Here is a 27990-nt window from a genome sequence, read left to right as displayed (position 1 = left end):
AGAATGCAGTTGGATAAAAAACCTTCCTGTCTTTACAACTTCTTTAAAATAAAACAAAAAAAAAAAACAAAAACAAATGTAGTCACTACATCTAAGGATTGGTAAACCAAATTTTTTGGTTTTGGATCTAATACTGCTTTAACTAAATCCAATTCTCGCAGTATATAGTTATTTGTACATTTTTTGATTAAAGGTTAAACAGAATTCGAAGGTGTGTGTGTGTGTGTGGCCAGCATACCAGGAATGTATGAATGTGAATACACTATATCCATTCCAGCTCTAAATTTTCAATGCTGAATTAAATTTGTTTTTTTTTTTTTTTTTTAAATGCAGTTCTTCTTTAAGTCCTATAGGATAATCTCCTGTGGCACATACAAAATAATTTTCTGAAATGCTCATTATGGATCCACAGTGAAAATCTCTGAAAATGAACAGATTTACTGTGCTCTAATTTACAGTATTATTCACTGATCTCACAGACTTAATTGTATAGCTTTTTTTTTATTACTACAGCGGCTGTATCTACTGCAGCCTGAAGAAGTGAGCTCTTCTGAGAGCCGCTTCCGGTGACTTTTTCTGAGAATGTTAAGACATATAGTTTTTGCAAAAAGATACAGGAAGTAAAATTAGGTTTTTGTTTTCCTTTGTTTAATGTTGAAATGCAGATTTCAGGTTCATAATAATATAGGAAAGCACTTGATTAGTTGGTTAGAGACAGATAATGTTTAGTTGAAAAGGCTTCATCCCCTTGATGTTCTCCAAGATAGTGCCTGGTTCGCATCACTTCTATATTTTAGCAATATGGTGGTCATGCATGCTTAGTAATGTACAGTCAGGTCCATAAATATTGGGACATCAACACAATTCTAATCTTTTTGGCTCTATAAACCACCACAATAGATTTGAAATGAAACAAACAATATGTGCTTTAACTGTAGACTTTCAGCTTTAATTTGAGGGTATTTACATCCAAATCAAGTGAAAGGTGTAGGAATTACAACAGTTTGTATATGTGCCTCCCACTTTTTAAGGGACCAAAAGTAATGGGACAGATTAACAATCATAAATCAAACTTTCACTTTTTAATACTTGGATGCAAATGCTTTGCAGTCAATTACAGCCTGAAGTCTGGAACGCATAGACATCACCAGACGCTGGGTTTCATCCCTGGTGATGCTCTGCCAGGCCTCTATTGTCTTCAGTTCCTGCTTGTTCTTGGGGCATTTTCCCTTCAGTTTTGTCTTCAGCAAGTGAAATGCATAATCAATCAGATTCAGGTCAGGTGAAGTAGAAGAAGTAGACTGTGCCACCTACGGTGGACCCTCCGGTCTCAAGACTGAATAAAGATACCCAGTGGAGGATTCCCCGTCCCCCGGCAAGGTGATTGGCTGTTTGGGGCTACCCTGGATGACATTATCAAAGGTCTCACAGGGGGTAAGAGTACTTTTCTCCCACAGGATAACAAGGGTAGGGACCCGCGTCGCAGACGGGGCCCTTCCTTTTCAGCACATAAGATGTTTTTTCGCCCCCCAGGGTCAGTCAATAAGGCAAAGTCCTTCAAGGGCCCCTCGGCTGGTTCCAAGCGACCCTGGTCTGGCAAACAAAAATCGAGTATCTCCAGACCTGAGGACAAGGCGCCTCTCACCCTTATCTGGGGTAGGGGGATGTCTTTTCCGGTTCCCGGACCTGTGGTTATCTCGGATACAAGACAAATGGATTCACAAGGTAATACGGTCTGGGTACAGATCGAGTTTCGATCCCTTCCACCGGTAAGGTTCTGCCCTTCCAATGTGAGACTGTCCCCGGATTGCTTACAGGGGCGGTACAGGACCTGGTACAACAGGGAGTAATAGTTCTGGTTCCGTGTGCAGAATGTTTTCAAGGCTTTTCTTTAAACCTGTTTACAGTCCCCAAGAAGGAAGGCAAGGTGCATCCCAATCCATTCGCACGGTGGTGACTTCCCTACATCAGGAAGATTTCCTGGCCTCCATAGACAGACAAGATGCCTACCTTCATGTCCCAATATGTGCATGACCTCAACGGTTTCTCCATTTTGCCATGGGAGAGGATCATTATCAGTTTGTGGCATTACCATTTGGTCTCGCCTCTGCTCCTCTGGTCTTCACAAAGGTGTTGGCTCTGGTCCTGGCGCTGTTACGACAGCGGGGGATATCGGTCCTGGTTTACCTGGACGATCTGCTTTTCCATGCGGAGTTTCCCACGATGCTGGTGACAAATGTGGAGATCACCATGAGAACGCAGAAGTTCAGGTGGCTTTCGAACCTTCAGAAGTCGTCCCTGGTCCCTTCCATGAGACTGGACTATCTGGTTCTGACTTTGGACTTGTCCGCAGCCAGGGTGTTTCTTCCTCCGGAAAAACTTAAAAAACTCCAGACTTCGATTCAGCTGTTGCTGTCCAGCAAATGGTCATCCCTTCGGACCTGTATGACAGTTCTGGGACTGCTGGTGTCCTTCGAAGTGGTCCCCTTCGCCTAATTCCACACGAGCATCCTCCAGAAGGAAATCCTTCTCAAATGGAACACGAATCCAAATTCCCTGGACAATCCGATCCAGCTGAGCCAGGTGACTGAGGAGTTCCTGATGTGGAGACTTCGGCCCTTGATACTCACCCAAGGGAAACCCTTCCTTTCTATATATTGGACTATTGTCACCACGAATGCCAGTCTGTCCAGGTCGGGAAGGGTCCTCGGCAGGTTTTCTGCTCAAGAAGTCTGGTCCCTGGAAGAATCCAGGTTACTGAATAATGTACTGGAACTGAGAGCGATCATGCTTTGCCTAGACCATTGGACCGAGTATCTTCAGGGTTGTCCATTGCGTATTCTATCGGACAATGCCACGCCCGTGGCTTATGTCAATCACCAAGGGGGCACCAAAAGTCCAGGAGTGGAAAATTGGCAGGTGGATTTCCACAGACCTTGGATCAATGTGCTGGTGGCCCCTTGGGGTCAGTATCAGCTGATGTATGCCTTTCCTCCTCTCAAGTTGCTGCCAAGACTTCTTCGCAGGATCGAGGCAGAAGGGATTCCGGTCATTCTTGTGGCTCTGGACTGGCCTCACTGAGCTTGGTACGCCGACCTTGTCAGGCTAGTCGCGGACGCTCCTTCGAGACTTCCTCTCAGGGAGAGTCTACTGTCTCAAGGGCCAATCTGCCATCCTGCTTTACAGTGGCTGGCTTTGACGGCTTGGCTGTTGAAAGCCAGATGCTGAAGGACAGGGGTTTGTCTACTTCAGTGATTCCTACTCTGCTTAAAGCGAGGAAAGCGACTTCTAGGAAGATCTAGCGTACTTGCAAGTCTTATATTGCGTGGTGTAAGTCTCTTGGGGTTCCCCCCTCGCTCTTACTCGGTGGCTTGGATCTTGGCTTTCCTAAACGGCGAGTTGATCAAAAGTTGGCCTTGAGTACTATCAAGGGTCAGGTTTTGGTCTTGGCAATTTTCTTCCAAAGGTCACTGGCCGCCCATTCCCTGGTGCTTAGCTTTATCCAGGGGGTGAGATACTTGGCACCTCGGGTGCGACCTTCGTTGTCACCTTGGGACCTTAATTTGGTGCTGTCGGTTCTCCAGAAACCTTCCTTTGACAGTATTCGGGAGATTCCTCTACTTACCCTATCCCAGAAGGTGGCCTTCTTGGTGGCTATTACTTCTGCGCGCAGGGTGTCAGAACTGGCGGGGTTGTCCTGTCGTTCTCCCTATCTGGTAATTCACAGGGATAAAGTGGTAATTCGTCCGTATCCGTCTTTACTTCCGAGGGTGGTTTCCAGTTTGCTGCCTGCGTCTCCTGTGACTATTTCCAATTGGATCAGACAGACAGTTGTGCAGGCTTATTCAATTAAGGGTCAGGTTCCACCTTTCCCTGTTAAGGCGCATTCTACTCAAGCGCTTAGTGCTTCCTGGGCTTTTCGCCATCAGGCATCTGTGCTTCAGGTTTTCAAGGTGGCTACCTGGTCGTCTGGTCATACTTTCACAAAGTTTTACAAGATGGATGTGCTGGCATCTGCAGATGCCTCTTTTGGCCGCATAGATTGGTAGGCTGCCGTTTTAAGGGTGTTTTAGTCTCCCTTGAGGGCGTTTAATGTTTTTTTCAGGTTTGTCCCATCCTATTGTTCTGATGAGTCCTATGTTGCCTGGTTGGCTATGGTATAGCCTTGGGGAATTATTTTTCTGCTGTTCCCACCCCTCATTTTTATGGCACTGCTTTGGGACATCCCTACTGATATGAAGATTAGAGACTGTGTACGTCAATGAACAATAGAGAAAATTGGATTTTTGTCTTACCGTAAAATTTTCTCTGAGTTAATTGACGCACGCAGTACCCGCCCCTCTATTGAGTTGGCGTTGTTTTCTCTGACACTGCTTTGATACAAAACTGACATCCTATAGCAGGGAGAGAGGGTATACCCCCTGGGACTGCCCATAGGTGTAGCCAGAACTTTTTACTGCCTAGTGTCCTACTCCTTTAGGGGGCAAAATAACCCTACTGATATGAAGATCAGAGACGGTGTCCGTCAATGAACAGAGAAAAGGATTTTACTGTAAGACAAAAATCCAATTGTTCCACCTAGTACGAAGTCCTGTTTTGCGAAGGGGTCAAATACTTATTTTACTCATTAAAATGGAAATGAGTTTATAACTTTTTTGAAATCTGTTTTTCTGGATATTTCTGTTGTTTTTCTGTCTCTCACTGTTACAATTTTAACAGTAAAACATTTCTTTGTCAGTGGGCAAACGTACAAAATCAGCAGGGGATCAAATACTTTTTTCCCCTCAATGTTCTGTATACCACATATAACACGACAATGAAACTCCACACTGCAGCCTACATTTTACCCCCGCACCCAATCATTAGGTGGTGTGGTCTAAAGCATGTGGTTTCCCTTTAAAGTATACCTAAAGGAGGAACTCCCTTTTTTTTTTGGATAGAATGGAAAGGGATTAGAACACCTTATCAGGTTTTATTGCTGTCTGTGCAAAATCACAAATTCTGGGCTGTCCCCAGAAAAGGAAAAGAGGGAAAATCTTCCAATGGGGACACTAGTTCTGGTGGTCCTTTTGGCAGCCAGGGATTACCTCACTTTGGAGGGATTTCTTCTCACTTCCTTTTTTGGCTATGGGACAGGAGTGAAGGCAAATCTCCATAATGGGACTCAGATGGCAAAAAATTGACGGGTTGCAACCCTTCCTTACTTACTCTAGCTAAAAGTAAAAAATAAATAAAAGTTATGCCTTTAGTTTAAAGCGGAGTTCCAGCCTTTTCACTCACCTGTCCCACGGTCCAGCTATGCGGCGCCCGAAGCCTCGATACTCTTCCCTCTGGTCTTGGCGGCCCTGGCATCACTGGTGTGGGCACCCGGCTGTGACAGTTTGCGGCTTCACAGCCGGGTACGCACTGCGCATGCACGAGTTGCGCTGCACGTCTTGATTGGCAAGTCCCAGAAGATTGCAGGGAGGGAAGGGGAGCGGAGAACTTCCGTTCAGGGCGCCACGGCGCTCCGAGCGGAAGTGAGAGTGGGTACCTGTTAAAACTAGGTACCCGTTCCCCCAACCCCCCCCCCAAAAAAATGACATGCCAAATGTGGCATGTCAGGAGTTATTACTACCTAAAACGGAAGTTCCACTTTTGGGTGGAACTCCGCTTTAACTTTAACAGAGCAGACGAAACTTCACAATTGGAAGTGGTCTGTCCCACAACTTTGACAGGTCAGGTGATCTGGCTCTTCTCCCATCTTTAACCCCCTTCACATTAATTCAGAAGAATAGTGCTCCGCTGTTTTTTTTTTTTTAATTGAAAAACATTGACAGTTAGGGCTGAAACAACTAATCGATTAATCGATTATAATCGTCAACTAATCGATTATGAAAATAGTTGTCAACTATTTTCATAATCGATTAATCGGTCAGCGGCTTAGTTGTCCTGCATACAGAATGCATTATTTGTTTACATATGAGAAAATACAGTGCAGCACACATACAGCTCAGTAAACCATCCATACATGTCAGTAGATGACAGAGAACTTGTGAATGTGTGAGGAGCAATGCCTCATGGGAAATGTAGTCCTGGGCAAGAGAAGGAACCAAGTGATTCTAAAGGCAGAGGTTTTTTAACCTTGCTATAGGGACACTCTGTACAGTACTATATTTGCTGCTTCCTATAGGGGCACTTTGAAGGCAGGAGAAGCCAGAAGTGCCGTGGGGGGGGGGGGGGGGGTTGCAGGGGGGGCGCAGAAGAGGAGAATCAGTGCTGCTCTGTGAAAAATCATTACACAGAGAGGATAAGTATGACAAGATTTTTGTTAAAAAAAAAAAAAAATCCAACGTTTACAATCACTTTAAGGGCTCTGTGCAGGGAAGATCAGCATCTGAACCCAGAGAAGGTGGAGGCCAATAGACTAGAGGTGATATAAGGCATTACATTTACATTTTAAAGCAAAAGTTTACTAGTATTGTGCATTATATTTAAAATGATTATATCCATGAAAAAAAAAGAAAGTCTCAGCTTTTAGTAATACTTTAATATAAAAATGTTATTTCTCCCCTCCACCCTTCATATAGCTTCATGTCTGACTCCCAGTTAAAATATCCTGCATATCCGACTTCTGAGCATATTTTTTTCATATATATACACATGGAAAAAAAAAAGCATGCTGCTGCTACTAAAGGTCTTCTGCTGCCCATACATGGATTGGATTTTTGGACAAAAATATTTGCATCTATATTTGTTCAAAAATGATTTGTATATTCGTTGAATGGACGTGAGTTGTTTGAAAATTCCACTTGCTTTTAACAATAAATTTTAAAATGAATATAACTTCTGAGCAAAAACCACATACACTATTTGAAGATTTGTTTGATCGAGAAGTTTTCTATTCTGTTCCTTCAAATTTTCCTGTCACTGTGGTTGACACCGGACACCAAATACACTAATGGTTAGAAAAATCGGATGAATGTTTTTAAAAATGTTCTAAAAAAAATTTAGTTTGTGTATAGACCAGCATAAGTGACAGCAGGGGCAGGGAGCTTGTATCCAGCTACCTGCCTATTAATAAGGGAGTCTATCATAAATATTATATACCAATCCGGTCTGAAAATTTGCAAAACAATGTTTTAGGTCTTTTAAAAATATTGATCTCGGAGTCTGATATGTACCACCTTTAAACCTCTAATAATACATATATCTGTTTTCAGAGTGGATTAAATATCCAACTATATAGCTGGCTAGTTATATTTACCACTACATATAGATATTCAACAATATTAACTAAATTATACACTTTTTTTTTTTTTTTAGGTTTTTATCCGATTAGTCGATTAATCGAAGCAATAATCGGCCAACTAATCGATTATGAAAATAATCGTTAGTTGCAGCCCTATTGACAGTAGTAGGGATCACACTAGCAGTTGTACATACCATGCTCTGCTTTCCAAGTCTTGATCTTGTATACACTGTAATTGTTCAGCCTTAATGTGTATGAAGACAATACATGTCTTTGGTTTTGATTTAGGTACACATAGGAGCACAAGGATATGTAAAAGATGTTGTTACTCTGAAAGGAATTGAGAATGCTACAATTTCTGTGTCGGGGATTGACCATAACATCACAACTGGGAAACTAGGGGACTTTCAGAGATTGCTAGCTCCTGGGACATACAATATCACTGCTTCAGTTATAGGGTAAGTGGTCATATTCATCCTTATTGATTGTTGAGAGCATTCTTGTGATTCTGTTTGCTTCTTTGTTATTTACTTAGACCTTCTCATCCAGTGCTCTGTGGTAAAGAGGGTCTGCCTGAAAAAGACACTTGGTACAGCAGTTCACTAAATAAACAGTGTTTTGTTTAATCTGTGTCCGGACCAACATTATGATAAAAAATAAATTCCCTTTGGACACTTTGAATTATTCTCTGTTGCATCTATTCTGTTTATGAAAGTCATTATTTGTTTAGAGTCAAAGATGCTCCTTTTGTTATGATATCAGTGTAGGTACACTTTAGCACAAGGTGTGGCTCAACATTTGAAGAGTGAGGGCTACTTAAGTAATTTTGTAACCTGTTGTGGGCCACAATGAACTGCCAAAATGCAAATGTAAACAAGCCCTTTCTGTAATGGGCCCCCTATAAGGCTGCTTTCACATTGGTGCTCTGCGGTTTACCCATACTGTGTGTGCAGCACAATGCTCCTGCGGCCTAACTGCACTGACCCATAGGGGTTGATTTACTAAAGGCAAATAGACTGCACTTTGCAAGTGCAGTTGCTACAGAGTTTAGTTATAAGGTAAAGCGTCAGTTTACAAAGAATACCCAATTACGTGCAAGGCAAATAAAAAAACATTATTGCTTACACATGATTAGATGATGGAAGTCAACAAAGCTTCTGCTCATTTACTAAGCTCTGGAGCAACTGCTCTTGCAGAGTGCAACTGTATTTTTGCAAAGTGCACAGTCCATTTGCCTTTAGTAAATCAACTCCAAAGACTTATATTTCATCTTGTTGGTGTGGTGCACTTTCAGAAAGTACACCAAACTTGCAGGATATAATAGAAGTCTATGGCTCTGTGCAACTAACCGGCAGGAAATCAGCAGGTTCCCTACGTTGCACCTGCAGTTCAGTGTAAAAGCAGCCTAATAACCCTAATAGGGGTATTGGATTGATACCCTTTTTCGATATCAATCCGACTGGGACAGGAGCCAGCGCTACAGAGGAAGCATTGGCTTATCCAGCTCTTGCTCCCTTCACGCTTACCTGCTTCGTCCGCTGCCGTCTTCATGCACTCTGATGATCTGGAATGGCTGGTTAGCAACCCCTTGACCGCGATCTGGTTTTAATGACCTGCCATCTCAGAGCATGACCATGTACTACCCTGGTTTGAGGTCGTGGGCCACATCAGAGGCCTCAGTGGGCCACGGGTTGAACACCGCTACTATAGCATTTTTGACATTGGGTAAAACCAGGACCGCAGCAGCTAAGGCAAAATAATTTCTACTTCCAATAACAATACAAATCAGTGCAGCGCTATCAAACATATAGTGTGAACCATACAAATGTAAAATCAACAACAAGGTGTTAAATAAAATAACACTTAGTGATAAAGTTAGCAAAAAAGTCCATAAATTGATAATCGTGACTCCAAATAAAAAAGTCCCCAGAAAGGTGATGTCAGAGCGGAAGGCTTGAATCCCAAGGAGAGATAGGAATACACCCGTGGTATATATGTCAAAGTGGCCGCTTACCAGAGATTAAGGCCTCCAACCTAATGGAATGGCCATACACACTTTAGATGTCAAACCAGATAAGTTGTATCCTTCATAGTCCAGGTGTCTGGGAGACAGAGTGGAGTGCTTTACAAGCTGTGAGCAAATGTGAACTCTTTTGGCAATTGAAACATTTGTTGCTGAACCCCTGTGGCCTTTATGGCACCCTGAAACAAGTGGGGCTTTCGAGAACCAGATCTGAGAAAGGACAGCACGAAGTTGGTACATGATATAGTGGAATATATCTGGTTTCCCTGGACTATGAAAGTGTGTAGGCCATTCCATTAGGTTGGAGGCCTTAATCTCTGGTAAGCGGCCACTTCGACATATATACCACGGGTGTATTCCTATCTCGATTCGAAGTGGACTCGAAGTCACGATTATCAATTTATGGACTTTTTTGCTCACTTTATCACGAAGTGTTATTTTATTTAACACCTTATTGTTGATTTTACATTTGTATGGTTCACACTATATGTTTGATAGCGCGCTGCACTAATTTGTGTCTTATATTGTTTGATTTACTATAATCAAGTGTTTCCAGCTGCTTTCACCAATTCCTCATTTACATCATTCATTCAGTCACTCAATTTTTAGCGCAGGATCTTTTTTGATTTTATTCCAATAACAATAACCTAGCCCTATCAATGTTTGACATGTATTGATTTCCTCTGACCTTTGTTTATACCTTCCCTTTCCTAGGTACTTACCACAAACTATATCTAATGTCGAAGTTAAAGATGGACCAGCAACTGTGCTTGATTTCCAGCTTCATCCATCTGTTTCTGTTCCTTCCCCCAACAACCTGCCAGAGAGTACTGGTACCCCTGCTCCTGCCAGAGAGCCACCAGTCACTGTGAAACCTGAGGACCACCATCCTGTTCAGAAATCCTTACAACCTGAGGACTTTCGCCACCACCACTATTCTGACATGGAGATCTTCCTGAGAAAGTACAACAGTGAATATGCCAACATTACTTATCTGTACTCAGCTGGCAAATCTGTGAAGTCAAAGGAGCTGTATGTGATGGCAATATCAGATAACCCAAATGTCCATGAGCCAGGTAACTTCTTTTTTTTTTTTTTTCTAAAGTCATGCCAGAAACTAAGTCCAAAATACACTCACCAGAGAATTTTCCATTCTCTGAACAATGTGTAATGAATCCCTTGCCTTTGTTCATACTGCTTGTTGTAGCCTGTATCAGTGAGCAAGTGGTACATTTTGTATTTAATCCATTTTTTCTGTACTGCGGAGAGTACAATCGTCTGCAAGATTTGTGAATTGGATCATTAGTATCCTACTTTATGCTTCAAAATAAGGATGTTTGGGGTTTTCTATAGCAATTTTGAAGTTAAGTTTGGAACTACTCCTTGTAGTTAAAGGAGTAAAATGTTCAGTTTTAAATGTTACAGCCAACCTTGCTAAACATGAAAGGTTTAGTTGGGAAGAATTTGCACAATAGCTACCTGCCCACCACACATCATGAAAGGTGTTGTCTTTAGCAGTTTGGAATGCAACCTTTCTGAGTTGGCCTTTTGTAGCCAGCCATGTGGCAGGTTTAAGTTTGAAATGTTTTGTTTATTTCAGACACTTCCTTCCTTCACTTCCTTGTAAGTAGTTTTCCATGAAATACCCTACAGGCAGAAAACTAAGCATATAACTTTTTGACTGAAATCTGTTTTTAAGCCAGCTCTACAGTGGCTAAAATATTTTTTGAACACGTCACCATTTTTCTAGGTAAATATATTTATAAAGGTGGTATTGACATAAAAATTTTCACCACACATGTCGGTATCAACCCATGCAATCCATACATATAAAGAAACCAAAACAAATAAGTTCTGAAATTAAGTTATGTGTAATAAAATTAAATGACACTGAAAAAACGTATTGAACACATGAAGAAATGGAGGTTCATAAAGGCGTTGCAAGCCAAGACACCAGCTGAAATCTTTCAGTAATTCTAAAGCAATCTTACCCCTTGTCAGTGCAAATTATTATCAGCTGGTTCATTGTCAACTGATGGCCTATAAAAAGATGTCTCATTACCAAGGTGTCACACAAACATGTCATGATGGGTAAAAGCAAAGAGCTCTCTCAAGACCTTCACAACCTTATTGTTGCAAAACACACTGATAGCATTAGTTACAGAAGGATTTCTAAAGTTCTGAGTCCCCATTCACACTAGCGCGACAAGTCGCAGTGGGTCGCTCGCCATTGATTAGCACAGGACCCTTTCTAATAGGAGCGACACAAGTCGCTCCGACTTAGAAAAAGGGTCCTGTACTACTTTGGGGCGACCTGGAGGCGACTTGCATTGACTTCAATGATATGAAGTCCGTGCAAGTCGCGCCGACTGCACCGCGTGCACCGCGACTTCACAGGTCGCCCCACCAAGTCATGGTGGCCCTGTCTGAACGGGGTCTAAATGTTCCAGGTAATACTGTTGAAGCCCTAATCTGGAAGTGGAAAAAGCATAATTTCACCATAAACCAGCCACGACTAGGTGCTCCTCGCAAGATTTCGATCAGAGGAGTAAAAATTATCAAAAAAGTTGTCCAAGAGTCAAGGACCACTTGTGGAGAGCTTCAGAAAGACCTGGAATTAGCAGGAACAATTATTTCAAATAAAACAACAAGTAATACACTCAACCGCCATGGCCTCTGTGCACGCTCACCATGCAACACCCCATTGCTGAGGAAAAAGCATGTTGAAGCTCCTTTAAAGTTTGCTGCACAATATTTAGACAAGCCTGTGAAGTACTGAAAGAATATAGTCAGGTCAGATGAGACCAAAATTGAACTCTTTGGATTGCCATAATACACACCATGTTTGGTGGTCAAATGGCACTTCACATCACCCCAAAAACACCATACCAACTGTGAAGTTTGGAGGTGGGAACATTATGGTGTGGGGCTGTTTTTCAGCATATGGTACTGGCAAACTTAATATCGTTGAAGGAAGGATGAATGGAAAAATGGACCAAGACATTTTTGATAAAAATCTGCTATCTACCAGGATGATGAAGATGAAAAGAGGGTGGGCATTTTAGCAAGACAATGATTTAAAACACAAATCCAAGAAAACTCTCGGTTTCAAAGAAAGCGAAAATAAAGCTGCTACAATTGCCTTGCCAATCACTTGACTTGAATTCAATAGAAAATCTATGGAAAGAACTAAAGATCAAAGTTCATAAGACTGAAGACTGTTTGTGTGGAAGAATGGGCCAAAATCACACCTGAACAATGCATACAACTAGTTTCTCCATACAGGAGGTGTCTTGAAGCGGTCATTACCAACAAAGGATTTTGTACGAAGTAATAAATACATTTCAGTTAGTGTGTTCAATACTTTTTCCCTGTGTCATTTTATTTTATTACACATAACTTAATTTCTGAACTTATTTGTTTTTGTTTCTTTGTATGTATAGATTGCATGGGTTGTTACCGACATGTGAAAATCTCATGTCAATAGCACCTGTAGAAATATATTTACCTAGAAAAATGGTGACATGTTCAATACCTATTTTACCTGCTGTATGTTTATAAATGAGAACTTTTGAAGATTGTATGCAGTCCCTATAGGTAATGATATGTTTGTGCTAGCTCATCTTTGCTCAAAGGAGAAGTTAATCTTTTAGAACATGTTACACCCATGTTTAGGGGTATTACATGTAATATGTTCGAACCTTCCCTTCGCAGCAGCTGTCATATTTAACATCGGTGTGGCAGTATGGGACTCTGCTTCCTCAGCTGCATCATTCATTCACAGAGATCTGCCCTTTCTGTTACTACAGAGAATGGCTTGTAGTTCTCAATGGATTATGCACACATTGATTAGCGCGCTTGTAGTCCATTGACGCTTCCTCCAGCTTTCTAACTGAAAGCTCATATAGAGATACCGGCAAAAAGCTATAGGGGGAGGGTGCAATAGCCTAACATTGCACCTTCGATTCACTGATCTCAGGTGCAATGCTTTGCAGGCTCCTCTGGGAAACTATGCACATTTTTTTTTCCTGCAAAAACCTGTGCATTTGTTATTTTTCCCTTAAAATGGTTGTAATCTTTAGACATTAAATATGAAGAAAGCACATCTCTCTGTTGTGTGTACTTGTCTCAAACCAGAGCACAAAGCGTCATTCTCTCTGCTGCTTTGTTCCTTTACTATCAGCATGGGTAATTTCTGACAAGTTTTCCTGACACCAAGAGAAAAAGGGTGACGGGGGGGGGGGGGGGATCTCCAGCACATCAGTGTTAATTTTGGCAGCAAATTTCAATTTAGTTTTAGTCTTAGTCTTAGGTCTAAAATGGCATTTTAGTTTTAGTCCCATTTTAGTCTTCTGCCAGTGTTTTAGTTTTAGTCGTATTTAGTCGACTAACACTCTAGTACATTTTAGTCGACTAAAACGTCCTACATTTTAGTCGACTATAACTCATTTTAGTCATCTATATGGGTGTAGTTCAATTGTAATTTGTTTTTTTTTTTAAATTTCTTTATTAATTTTTTCAGGTAAAAAAGGAAAAAGCATTACAACACTCCAATCGCTGGAGAACATATCAATAGAATTTGTCTAACATGCTACCCTTTATTCTTTTGGCCCTCCTCCCTCCCTTATCCCACCCCTACTCAATCCCCCCCAACCTCCCAGCCCATTGCGGAAATCCCTCAATTAGTCCTTATATACTCCTGCCATGCATCCCACATCTCTACTCTATTTTCATACTCCTGGTCCTGTTCTCCCCAGGGCCTTAGTAGTTCTAGTGTTCTTGTTTTCTCCACCCATGCCACCCATTCTTTATATGTCGGAGCTTCTGTTTTTTTCCAGTTTAATGGTATTAAACTTTTTGCTGAATTTAACAAATGGGGAATTAAAGTTTTTTTATACTGTTTAACTGACATAGGCGTCCCATGGAAAAGGCATATCCATGGGTCTTCTTTTATCTCTATGTTAGTGATTCTTTTAATTGCTGGTAGTACCTCATTCCAATATTTCTTGATTTTTGGGCAGTCCCACCACAGGTGCGTCATAGATCCCGCTACCTCACATCCTCTCCAACAGAATTTTGAGGTCTCCAGCTGTTATCTCCCCACCCTATCCGGGGTTTTATACCACCTGGAGATCAGTTTATAGTTCATTTCTGCTGTACTATTGTCTATCGCGGAGTTGTGGACTAGCCTTAGACATTTATCCCACTGGATTCCCTCTCTTTGATCGCCCAATTCTTTCTCCCATTTCTCCAACATTGACTGGGCTACCTGCTCATCCTCATTTAATATTTTATAAATATTTGAAATATTGTTCTTCTTCTTTTCGGATGTACATATTTGTTCATATGGGTTAAACTCGTTAGTTTCTCTAATTGGCTGGGGTAGGGAAGCTACAAAGTGCCTAAGTTGGCGGTATCTCCACTCGTCTAAACTCCAAATGATTTCCTTATTTTTGAGTTCAAAAAACGTATATATTTTACCCTTCTCCATTATGTCTTTTAGTCTAATGTCTCCTTCTCCTAACCAGTTTCCGTGTACTTTCCCATCCCCGGGTGTAAAAAATTTTGTATCCTGAAGTGGAATTAGTGGTGAATTATACTCCCCTTTTCCTCTGGTATATATTGAATCCCATATTTTTAGTGCCTGTCGTGTAATAATGTGTGTATCTTTCTTCAACTCTCTATATTTTGGTGGGATCCAAATGATCCTTCCTAACTTTATACCACTTATTGTATTTTCAATTTTAACCCAATTTTTTCTACTTTCTTTTTTTCCCCATTCCATCACCCGTGTAAGAATTGAGGCTTGATGATATTTTTTTATGTCTGGTAGTGCAAGTCCCCCCTCGTTTTTACTTCTACTTAATATTGTATATTTTATCCTTGGTTTTTTATTTTTCCAAACAAACTTAGTAATTAGTGCCTTAAGTGTCCTAAAAAATACATCTGGTATCTGTATAGGTATCATTTGGAACTTATATGAGATTTTTGGAAGAATCGCCATTTTTATTATATTTATTCTGCCCATCCATGATATAGCTCTTGGATTTAATCTGTTTATTTCTGTTTTCATTTCGTTCAATAATGGAATAAAGTTGGTTATATATAATTTTTCTGGTGTAGATGTTAACCTAATTCCTAAATATTTTAAATCCTCCTCTCTCCAGACTAAAGGAAATTCCATTTTTAGCCCATCTCTCTCCTGGGTGCTCATTTTAATACTCAATATTTCAGACTTTGTTTGATTAATTTTTAAATTTGAAAGTTCTCCATATTGCTTGAAGATTTTAATTATATTTGGCAGGGAGATCCTTGGGTTGGAGACGTACAGCAACAAGTCGTCGGCAAATGCCGCCACCTTATGCTCCACACCTCCAACTTCCACTCCCTTGATATCTGGGCAATCTCTAATTGTTGCTAACAGGGGCTCCAGGGATATCACAAACAGCATTGGTGATAGGGGGCATCCCTGTCTCGTTCCGTTGTACATATCGAACTATTCGGACATTGTCCCGTTTATTTTTATTCTTGCCGATGGTTGACTATACAGCGTACCGATCCAAGCCATCATTCTGGGGCCCATGCCCATTTCCTCTAAGGTTCTCAACATGAACTCCCAGTTGACCCTGTCGAATGCTTTTTCAGCATCTATCGACAGTATCAGACTTGAGTCCCTGTTTTTACGCATTTGGTCTATCAATAGGATTGATCTAATTCCGTTATCTTTCCCCTGTCTACCGGGTGTAAAGCCTGCCTGGTCCTCGTGAATCCACTCTTCCAGCAGCCCTTTCATCCTAGTTGCCAAAATTTTCGTGAATAATTTTGTATCTGCATTCAGCAGAGAGATAGGCCTATAACTTGAGCACAATGACGGGTCTTTCCCCTCTTTCAAGATGACTGTTATTGAGGCTTGAAGAGCCTCTTTACTCATATCAAATTGGGGACCTAGACCATTCATGTAGCCCCTTAATCTTGGGATCAGTAGATTTTTATATTTTTTATAGTAACTGATGGTAAAACCATCAGGTCCCGGACTTTTTCCTACAGGGGTATCTTTAATAGCTTTTTCTATTTCTTGATCCGTAATTGGTGCCTCGAGGAATGTTGTTTTTTCCTTCTCTATTTTTTTCATTCTAGCCTTCCCCAGGTAGTTCTTAATCTTCTCCTCTCTTTCAGGGTTATTTTCTTGTTTATTTACCCCCCTTACTGCGTATAGATTTCCATAATATTTTTGAAACTCCCCTGCTATCTCCGTGGATGAGTGGACCAAGTCCCCCCCTTTATTTCTAATCTTATCTATGAAGTTTATTGATTTCTTTTTTTTTAGAATTCTTGCCAAGTTTTTTCCTATCTTATTGCCCTCCACATATTTCTCTCTTGCTACTTTGTTAAATTCTTGTCTCGTTTCTTGTTCTAATAATTCTTTTAGATCTTCTCTTTTCCTTTCTATCTGGGATAGGTCTTTTTTATTTGATGGTATTGTTGTTCTTTTTTGTTTTTGTTCCATTTCATATATTTCTCTCATTAAACTGTCCTTTATCTCTTTTCTCTCTTTTTCCCTTTGTGCTCCTTTTGAAATTAATATACCTCGCATATATGCTTTTTGTGCTTCCCATATAATATTTTTGGGTGTTTCTTCGATGTCGTTATTTTGGAAATACAAGTCCAGTTCTTTTTCTATTTCCTTTCCCCATTTTTTGTCTCTAATCAAATCTTCATTAAGTCTCCAATTTGGTCTTCTAGAGAGATCTTTACCCATTTTTATTTTAACCGAGATGGGGGAATGGTCTGACCAGGTCCTAATCCCAACCCTGGCCTCGGATGCTTTCTCGATCCATTGGTGCTCTATTAAAAGATAATCAATTCTTGAATATGTCTTGTGTACATTTGAATAGTATGTATAATCTCTCTCTTTTGGGTTAAGTATTCTCCAAATATCTGCTAATTGATTCTGATATAATTTTGTCATAAGATTCTTAATCTGATGTTTCTAGCACCTTTGAAATCGAGATGTATTATCCATCTTTGGATCTAGGCTAAGGTTGAGATCCCCCGCCAAGACCACTCCTCCCCTCTTAAAATTCATTAATTTCCCTAGTATCCTCCCCAAGAAGGCTATTTGTCCCTCATTGGGACTATAGATATTTACCAGTGTCACCTCTTCTCCATTAAGCGTCCCCTTCAGGAAGAGAAATCTGCCCTCCGGGTCGGCCAGCCTGTCCTCTAGGACAAATCTGATCCCTCTGGCGAGGCCTATCGCCACTCCACTTGATTTTTTTTTTAATGTATCTGCATAAAACCAAGTGGGGTGGCTTGGGGAATACAATCTAATATTTGACTCGTATCTAATATGGGTCTCCTGTAGGAATACTACATCTGCTTTTAGGTATTTAATTTCCCCTAAAATTTTTTGTCTCTTTATGGGTGAGTTCATCCCGCGTACATTATATGATAAATAGTTTACTGTACTCATTTTCTTTTATTAGGTTTTCCTGGGGTTTTCTTTCTCAGAGTATGTTCACTTGTTAGATGCAGATATTTGATTTTATGGGTAGAGTTCATTCTTAGTTTTATTTTTCCTAGTTCCGCACTCCCTCTTCCCCCCCTCCCTCCCCCCCTACCCTCCCCCCTACTCCCCCCCCCCTTTCCCTCCACCCTCTTGGGCCCCTAGTTCTCTCCTCCCCTCTTGCTAGGGTAGTCGATTCACCTCCTCTCCCTCTCGATCGACATTCTCCCAGGGTTGAGCTCTGCCCCTGCTCGCCCTTCCCTCCCCTCCCTCCCATGGTTGGGTAGAGGGGTTACCACCTGCTATCTCACCGTGTAGCCGCCCATTTTTTTTTGTTTTTTTTTTAATTCATCGCTATTTCCCCTCCTATCTCCTCCGCCCTCCTCCCCCCCTCCGCTCACTCCCCCCAATCAGGTCTCTTATTCTTAATTTCTTTTTTCTTTAGTTTTCACGTCCTTCTTTTTTTTTTTCTCCTTCCACTGGGTTTCTTCTTCTGAGTCTTCCTCTAGGTTGCCTTGTTCTGTCCAACCCGGGACCTTTATTTCTGGTATCTTTAAAGTCTCGCAGAATGTTGTAATATCTTCCGGGAACCTCAGGGTAACCGACTTCCCCTCTCTTCGTGCTCCCAGTCCCGGCGGGTGACTCCAAAAATACTGTATATTTTGCTTTTTTAATTCCTCCACTACTGGTTTTAGGATCCGCTTTCTGTTCAATGTTGCCTGTGAGAGATCTGGGAAAATTTGTAGATCTTCTTCTTCATATCGTAAAGTTGGCCTTTCTCTCATTTTTTCCCAGATTTGGGCTCTTCGTATTTGTGAAATCTCACTATCACGTCTCTTGGCTTTTCCTTTGGAGCATTAGGAGGTTTCCGTACTCTGTGTACCCTTTCGAATTCTATTTTATCTATCGGGGGATTCCCAAGAAGTGGGTTGAGTACACTTTCAAGCATTTGTTGTAATTTTTCTTCTTTATCTTTTTCCGGAAGTCCTCTAATCCGCAAGTACTTCCTTCTATTTCTATTCTCCTGGTCCTCCATCTTATAGAGAGTATTCCTCTGTTCTAGCTGCAGTTTCTTCACTTGTTTAGTTAATTTTGATAACTTTTTCCCGTGGTTGTTAATCTTCCTTTCCGTTTCCTCTACTCTTGTCAATGTATGCCCCAGATCTTTGTATAGGGCGGCCATCTCGGTTTTAATTGATCTATCCAGATTCGAGAACATTTCCATCATTTCTGATTTTGTAGGGGGGAGGTCGATCGTCCTTAGATCATCTCCCTTCCCAGAGATCAAGTCTTCTACTATTAATGAGCTTTCTCTGGATAGATCTAGGCTCTCCTCTCCTGTTCCGCCTGATGCTTTTGTTCCCTTTGTCTTTCTATTTCCTTCACTGATTTGCTTTGATCTTACAACTGGTTGAGTTTCGGCACTTACATTTTGGCCTTTCCCTGGGTCATATACATTTTGATAGTCCCCGGGCTAGCCGAAATTTTTGCTGGTTTCCCTGTTGTCTCCTTTGTTTTATTCTTAATTTTAGACATGTTTTTTCCCTTTAGTGGGGGGCCATTGGTAATGTCTGTGCTCTTGCTACAGGGGGGCTTCTGCCTATTTTTTAGGTTTTTATACTAGGCAAGTCCAGCTCTATAGGTATTTCCCTCTCCTTTATTCCTTGCAGGTGTACCACTCTTACAACCCTCACTGGGTTTTTGTCCAGGATCTCAGACTCTCAGAGTAGATATGAAAGGAAATGTTTATACATGTGACCCTTTAATTTCATACAGTCTTTACATGGTGGCCAGATGAGCAAAAAAAAAAAAAAAGGTCTCCAAGCGTGTAGAATACAGGAGGATATACAGATCTAATCGTGTGTGCTCAATACGTTGACCCTTATGTGGTGGTCCCGTATGGGCCTTATATATCTCCCTCCTTTAGCCCTCACGCCTCCTTCCCGAGAAGGAATAAAGCAAAGTCCCAAATGGATCTTTTGGCCCGGATTATACGTCCTGAGATTTCTCAATTATCCTAGCAGCTTCTCCCTAGAGTACTACAGTTTGGCCTTTTCAGCTCCACCGATACGTGGAGGGCTGAGGGTCATTCCATCCTTGTGTAAGATGTAAGATGCCCTGTAATAGCCTCTTCGGATGGAGTTTTCTGATTACCCAGCACTTTAGCCAACTATATGGACCTGAGGGTCAAGCGAGGAGCGAGATTGAGGGAGTCCTATCTCCTCCTATTTCCGTCCATCCATCCCTCTCCCCATGGTATAATCTCGGTGGTAATACTGTCTATGTAATATAAGGGGAGGGCTGGGAGGTTCATCAGAGTAGGGGGTCCTTCATTCTCTTATCCGTCCTTTACCTAACAGTTTAGCCGCACTCTGGTTTGCTCACCTCCTTTGTATTCCCCCAGCCAGCCCACCGCCCCACAGCCTGATTGGCTGTATTATTATTTTTGCAGTCCCTTCAGTCACTTATTCGGACATTGCACATTTTCCTAGACAGTCCAGCTAGTGCTTTAAACTGCACACAGATGAAAAAGTACTTAGGGGTTGCACATAGGTTCATAAAACAGTCAAACTGAAAATAGAATAAATCAGGGGGGATTTCCCCCTCTCACCGATCCACCTCGATTCTGTCTTGGGCGCTTCTTATGTTGAGTTGTAAGGGGGGTGTTCCACCTGCCGGTATCCCGACTTTTTCTCCAGGTCAGGTCCCTGCAGAAAAGTCTACCGAGCTATTTGCAGGAGACCGGAGGGATTGAAGCGCTCTCCCCTTCCGCTCCTGCTCTCACCAGGGCGGCGGCGTCTGCCTCGTTCAGCTGGAACCTCCCGGAATGGGGCCAGTCTCTATCGAGTCCCTCATCTCCCGCCGTCTGCCGGGTTCTCCCTGAGATTTCGCTGGGGCTGATACGAGCGGAGAGGGGCGGCGGGGGTCCGATCAGGCGTGCATGGAGGCTGGAGGATCGAGCGTCTCACTCGTTCCCCTGGGCGGCGGTCCGGCGCTCTAGCAAGCGGTCAGAGCTGGCGCCATTGACAGGCTCCTCCCCCGACTCGCAATTGTAATTTGTAATGCATTATTTAAGCATTTCTCTACAAATTCCAAACTCATTATATACTACTGCTGGTCCTGGAGTGAAAAATCTATGATGTTATTATTTATGGTATTAAGCTTTGAGCATGCACCAGTGTTAATTTTGGCAGCAAATTTCGATTTAGTTTTAGTTATAGTCTTTTGACTAAAATGCCATTTTAGTTTTAGTTGTATTTTAGTCATCTGAATTGTTTTAGTTTTAGTCGTATTTTAGTTGACTAAAATTGTGTTAATTTAGTCGACGAAAACGTTTTAGTCGGTTTTAGTCGACGAAATTAACACTGCAGCACATAGCCTGTGATTGACAGTTTCAGCTCTGTTGCTGTGTAAAGGGGGTAAATCACTTTCCTCCAGTCAGTTCTCACTGAGCTCTGCAGAGTGTAATTTTAGCTCCCTGCTCCCAACTTTCTAAATCTCAGAAAAGCTGTATAAATTCAGCACTTTAAACAGCCATAGAGGAGAGAAGACTGCAGATAAATAGGTATAATTTATGTAGGAGGATGTGTTTTACCTGAGGCCAGTTGCTTCACTTGGTATATGTGAGGGTTTACGACCACTTTAAAGGTGAACTTGGCCTTTAAAGATGTTGTAAACCTCAGGAAAAAAAAAATAAAACCTGAAAGACTGACAGGAATAATGAGAATATGAATTATGAAATACTTAACTTCGAATGTAGCCACCCACTCACTGGTGACATGACCGACATGTTCAGCCGCCTTCCTTCCTGTTTGTCACTCCCGCATATGCGCGCGGAAGCCGCCGTTGACGGCACAGGGCTCTGAAGGAACGTTGCTGGAGAGTGCATGCGCCAGTGATTTCACTGGTTGCATGCAAAGTAAATATCTCCTAAACGGTGCATGCTTAGGAAATATTTACAGTGCCTGTAGGTAAGCCTTATTACAGGGCTTACCTATAGGTACAAGTTACAGAGGAAGCTTTACTTCCTCTTTAAGGGCTGAGAGCAGTGGTGAACTGAACAGAATTTTTCTTCATACGTGTCTTTTCTTTATGTTTTATGATTGTATTTTGTTTTTTCTTATGCTATACCAGTGATGACAAACCTTGGCACCCAAGATGTTTTGGAACTACATTTCCTATTGTGCTCAACTACACTGCAGAGTGCATGAGCATCATGGGAAATGTAGTTCCAAAACATCTGGGCTGCCAAGGTTCGCAATCACTGCCCTATACCTAGACTTTGTGGTCTCTGTTTATTAAAAAAACCCATGGTTAAAGGAAGATAAAATGGTAATGGATTTTATTTTTATCAGTGTTATAGGGATCCAATGTAACCTATACCTAATGTGCCACCAAATGTGTCTTCTGTTGCACCGTTACATGAAATGTCATAATACTGTCTTAAAATAAACTTTTAATATGTATACTGAAGTCTGTGACTTTCATGTTGCAGGTGAGCCTGAGTTTAAGTACATTGGCAACATGCATGGTAATGAAGTTGTAGGACGGGAGCTGTTACTAAACCTTATTGAATATCTCTGCAAAAACTATGGGACTGACCCTGAGGTCACTCATCTGATCCGTACTACCAGGATTCACATTATGCCCTCCATGAACCCTGATGGCTATGAGAGAGCCCATGAAGGTAATTCTTTAAATTCTTTCAGATATTTCAAACTTTATAACTACTAATGTTTTTATTTTAAATTGCTTACAAAGTGTTTTTTTTTTTTTTTTTTTTTTATTGCTGGTGCAGTGATTTTGGAAGGACAGCTATATGCCTTTAGTCACCCTTATGCTACCACTATTACTTTGATACCACCTAGAACCTATACAGGGCACATCAGTACAAGCTGAATGTATGGTAACCTAATTTCACAAATCAACCTTTTTCATACCGACAAGACACTAGGACCTGATACAGTTCAGTTTGCAAATGGTAGAGATCTGCACATACCTCTTGATCTAACACTTGATCTGCTTCTGATATCTCACTATTTAAAGCTGAGCCACAGAATAAGAAAATATTGTCTAAATACAATATGCATGTGTATTTTTTTTTGCTGTGTTTTGGTGTGCTTTACCCATTTCTTTCAGATCTGTGCAGTAATCCAGTATGACACTTTGCCTCTGTCTGTATAGGAGCTTAATAATGTAATAAAGATTGGTAACTGTGGCTTTCTCTCCCTGTACAGGGAAACCCAGGTAGGATTTTTAAGCAAGTAAAAATGGAAGCAGCAATTTTTTTTTTTTTTTTACTTTATGTGCATAGAAACGTGAAACAAAAATATTAAGTAGGTGTTATCCTAATTTGGCTGCAAAAGTAGAAATACGCTTTAAGCCAGTTACCTCACACCTTTTTCCAGCAGAACTTGGATTGAAACACCTCACCGCACAGATCAGCCAGACAGGAAGCGATCAGAAGCTTTCCATTAGCCGCCGGGAGCGCACAGAGCACGCGTGCGCTCCCGGCGGCTAATGGAAAGCTTCTGATCACTACTTGCAATCGGGAGCTTTCCAATCATGTGACCGCCATGACAGCCAATCACCGCAGTCACATAATCAAACTTCATCCCGCCTCCTGCCATCCTAAACCCCTTATAGGGCTGGGCCTGGGAGGTGCCGGCTCCAAGGGGTTAAAAGTGACATATTCCTGTCTGGCTGATCTGTGCGGTGAGGTGTTTCAATCCAAGTTCTCGGCACAGCTGTATTTACACTAATGCATGCAAATATGTGGCCATTGTTAGCAAGCCGTTGTGTTGCATTGGACAACATTCTTTCAGACACATTTGCTAACTTACAGTGAGGGGAATTCACTATGACTGGAGCAGACAGAATCTGGAGCAGCTGTGCATGGCAACCAGTCAGCTTCTATCTTTTTTATTTTCAAAGCTTAAGGGCTCTTTCACACAGTCCGCCTCCGTAGGCAGATCCGTGCTGCTCAGCGGGGATCGATTCGCGATCCCTGCTGAGCCGGCGGATGACAGCGCCGTCTCCGCTTGCAGTGCGGAGAGGGAGGTGTCACTGCTCCTGCTGCTCTCTATGGGGGATCGGATGATAGCGGACTGTCTGTCCGCTCTCATCCGATCCGATCCCTGAACGGATGGAAAAATAGGGTTTCCATCCGTCCAGATTTCATGGACAGGATCGGATACGGATGTCAGCTGGTGTCAGCGGAGGTGTCTCCGCTGACATCCGCTGCCCTATAGAGCTGCATGGTGGATCCGATCAGATCCGCCTAAAAAACTGACAGGCGGATCTGATCGGATCGTCCGTGTGAAAGAGCCCTAACTATACAAGTTGAAGATGGAAACTGATTGGATACTATGTACAGCTGCTCCAGATTATGTCTGCTCTACTCTTAGTAAAGTCCCCCTAGTGTTTTTTTAGAGGTGAAACTATTTTTTTTATTGTGTACTTTTTTTTAACAAAGAAAAAGATAGAACACATCAATATGGTTACAAGTGAGCAGCAATGGCTATCGCCCAAAGCATGACATGTAAGTCAAGACAAATCAGTCTGAACTGGAGGTTGTGTCTATCAATAAAAAACAGGGTTAACATGAACTTCATATCCGCAAGAAACGTACTAGTGGATATGAACAAAACAAAAAAAAAAAAAAGAAAACCGGCATATCCGTATCGGAATGCATATAAGTATCCATTGTCTGAGCCACAATGGAGATGACCCACATACAGTCTGGTGTGCATAGTGTTCAAAAAATGAATAAACAATGAAAGCGAATAGAGGGGAAGAAGAAAGAGGGATGTAGGGTCTAAGGCCTAGTCGATCGAGAGACGTTTTATTTGAGTAGCCATAAAATATGGTGAAAAAAAGAAAGAAAAAAATATATATATTTATATATAAACAAGGGGAAGTGAGGATAGGGAAATCGTGACGCGAAATTATATCATAGTGGGCCCAAGTTATGGTAAAAGTGAGGATGCACCCCCAGGGGTGGAGAGCATTTCTGTGCGAGAAGTAGAAGAAGAGAAATGGATCCAATGGATACACCATAAGATCTCAAACGAGTCATTATCAAGCACCAACATTTCTCTTTTCACGTAATGTTGTTCACAGTGTAAACCCACAGAGATAATAGAGTGGCGGCTGTTTTCCAGAATAGGGGGAAGATCTGTCATGCTGCAGTTAGAAAAAAAATATTAGAGGTTCTGCTTTTGTGAGGATATAGAGCCAGGAAGCATGGATAGAAGAGCAATCTCGGGTGTAGGTGTCAATGAGTTTTCATAAATTTTGTTAAAAACTTTAAAAACCTGGTCCCAGAAAGTTCATATCCCTACACATTGCCACCAGATGTGTAAGTACTAACCCATGTTCAATCCACAATGCCAGCAAGTAGCAGGCAGTAGATGGAAATATTTTGTATAAGGTAGATGGGTTCCTGTACCATCGAACAAGGATCTTGAAATTCTTTTCTTGGGAATAGCAGGAGATGGAAGACTTGTGCGTGAAATGAAAGGTCGTCTGCCAATCTGCCCTAGAGAGCTCCTTTCCCAGTTCCGTGACCCATACCAATCATGTGTTAATGTGTGAATTCGGTGGTAGAGGGTGGAAAGTAGAGGTCTGGGCAATTCATGGAGAGAGCACAGCCGTTCAAATTCATATATAAGAGCGATGTATTTGGGCGGAGAGGGATAACTGTTTACAAAAAGAGGACAAATGAAGACAAGTTCCAAGTTGGGGATGCACCAACACGTCTGCTCTCGGTTAAGTAGAACGGGAGAAAGAGCCCACTGTGGAGGCTCCTATCCTTTGGGAGAAATCAGGATTATCAAATAGCAGAGTGAGGGGGGAGGGATCAGAGGAAAGAACGGAACATAGGCCTTTCTTATCCCATAAACGAAGAGCAGCCAATGTCAGGGGAGATGAAGAGTGAAGGAAGTGGAAGTTATGATTTTAGCCCCACAGAAGAGCTCTAAGGTCAACCAGGGTCAGATCTTGCTCAATTATGGTAGAGGCTTTAGTAAAGGGGCGAGAGAACCATTCAAGTATGCATGCCATTATAGCTGCCTTATAGTAGAGTGCACGAGATCTGGTGCACGAGATGCCCTTAAATTGCCACTGAAAATAAAAGTTGGCACGGTGTTGTGACATCATACCCACCAACATAGACACATTGAGACCCTCTGTTTTGTAAATATTAAGTTTGAAATTGTGAAGAACCCCGAATCTATGAAATTCCTGAAAAAGTGAGGGGAGGGAGGTATGTGAATTCTGGACATAGACCAAGAGGTCATCGGCATAAAGGGATATTTTATTGTGGGGGGACAGGGTTTGGATACCTTGGATGGAATCATTTTGACAAATGGCACACGGCAGTTGTTCTATGACGATGACAAATAAGAGCAGGGAAAGGGGGCACCCCTGCCGTGTGCCATTAGATATGTCAAACGACTCTGACAAGGAGTCATTCACTAGGATTGACGTGGAAGGTCGAGAGTAAAGAGACATAACCTTGGAATTAAATGCATCTCCCAATCCTAGTTGCACTAAAGAAAGGCGTAAAAATTGCCAATCAACCCTATCAAACGCCTGTTCGGTGTCGAAGGATAAAAGGCATGACTTAAAATTATGTCTTTGAATATAAGAAATGAGAAGTATCGTTTTGGTCATGTTGTTCTGTGCCCTCTGCCCGGGACAAAGCCTACCTGGTCCTTGTGGATAATAGCTGGTAAGAGTTGGCAAGTACTTTCGCAAAGAGTTTGATATCAATATTTAAGTGAGAGATAGGTCTATAGCTACTATATTGTGAGGGGTCTTGACTCGGTTTCGGAATGATAGATATATTGGCCGATAAAAGATCTTAAGAGGGTCAGGAGGAGGCGTCAATAGATTTAAATGCTTTTAGATAAAATAGGGTTCAAGTGGGGCACAAAGGTTTTGTAGAGTCTAGGGGTAAAGCCATCTGGGCCAGGGCATTTGCCCATTTTCAAATCCTTGATGGCACCTAAAAATTCAGGTTCGACCAAGGGTTTATCTAGGTCTGAAGCATCCTGAGTATTGATCCAGCTTTTTTGTCAAGCCCTGTCAATGGGGGTGATCCCCACGCTCACCACAGAGGAATCCCCTGATCCCCCTGCTCACCATGGGGGACTCCGCTGATCCCTGCCTCATCATGTGAGTTTCCATTGATCCCCACGCTCGCCATGGGGATTCTGCTGATCCCTGCTCTCACCATAGGGATTCTGCTGATCCCTGCTCTCACCATAGGGATTCTGCTGATCCCTGCTGTCACCATAGGGATTCTGCTGATCCCTGCTCTCACCATAGGGATTCTGCTGATCCCTGCTCTCACCATAGGGATTCTGCTGATCCCTGCACTCACCATAGGGATTCTGCTGATCCCTGCACTCACCATAGGGATTCTGCTGATCCCTGCACTCACCATAGGGATTCTGCTGATCCCTGCACTCACCATAGGGATTCTGCTGATCCCTGCACTCACCATAGGGATTCTGCTGATCTCTGCTCTCACCATAAGGATTCTGCTGATCCCTGCACTCAGTATGGGGGTTCTGCTAAACCCAGCATTCACCATGGGGGCTCCGCTGATCCCCACGCTCATCATGGGGGTTGAGGGGGATTATCCTGAACACACCTTTTTCCCGCATTCCCGCGTAGACCTGCCTACAGCATATTCTATCAGTACAGTTTTATGTGTGTGGGGGGGGGGGATGACGGAGCAGCTGGGGCCACTGAGCACTACTGTACACTCCCCACCCAGACCTCTGTAGTTTTATGGTGTGAATGGGCCCCAGCAGAGGATGGGAGAGATGAGCAGAGGGCTCAGCCCTGAATACATGCAGTACAAGGCAGAGACTGAAGGAAGGAGCTCCCCACACCTCATAAAACGGGGGCTGAACTGGGCTAGCCTCACCTCACCCAGGGCCCCCACACTGAATAGCTACCCACGTGTGTCTGCGACTCTGCTACACTCTATACAGGAGACAGGTCACTATACCAGCAGATGCTGGCTGCCTCTTCCCGCTCTCTTCCTCTGCTGTCTTCCCGAAACCCCCCTTTCTGTCTCCGCTTGCGGGAGTGACAGGCTAGAAGTCTGGCTCTGGAACCGAACAGCCTTGCTAGCTGCACCCGGGATTGATGTCCGACAGACCCCGTCCAGAAAAAAAAAATGGGGCGTTGCCTGCAATAAACGGGAGTAAGATA

The 27990-nt window shown here is 42.4% G+C and overlaps 2 protein-coding genes across 2 annotated transcripts in view; one reads left to right on the top strand and one right to left on the bottom strand.

Annotated features, from left to right (window-relative positions):
• The window catches only part of TMIGD1 (transmembrane and immunoglobulin domain containing 1), a 532600-nt gene that overhangs the window by 240004 nt on the left and 264606 nt on the right, over window positions 1-27990 (bottom strand). The gene's annotated exons all lie outside the window — the stretch shown is intronic.
• CPD (carboxypeptidase D) overlaps window positions 1-27990 on the top strand; it is a 239753-nt gene that overhangs the window by 106865 nt on the left and 104898 nt on the right. The window contains exons 4-6 of the mRNA XM_082244945.1: window positions 7520-7689; window positions 9969-10330; window positions 22256-22447. Coding sequence (XP_082101071.1) covers window positions 7520-7689; window positions 9969-10330; window positions 22256-22447 — 724 coding nt within the window. The remainder of the gene's footprint in view (window positions 1-7519; window positions 7690-9968; window positions 10331-22255; window positions 22448-27990) is intronic.

This window comes from Pelophylax lessonae, assembly GCF_965119305.1.
Source record: "Pelophylax lessonae genome assembly, chromosome: 2".
NCBI lineage: Eukaryota > Metazoa > Chordata > Amphibia > Anura > Ranidae > Pelophylax > Pelophylax lessonae.
The sequence above is the reverse complement of the archived record's forward strand: the minus strand, read 5'-3'. Positions and strand labels throughout refer to the sequence as shown.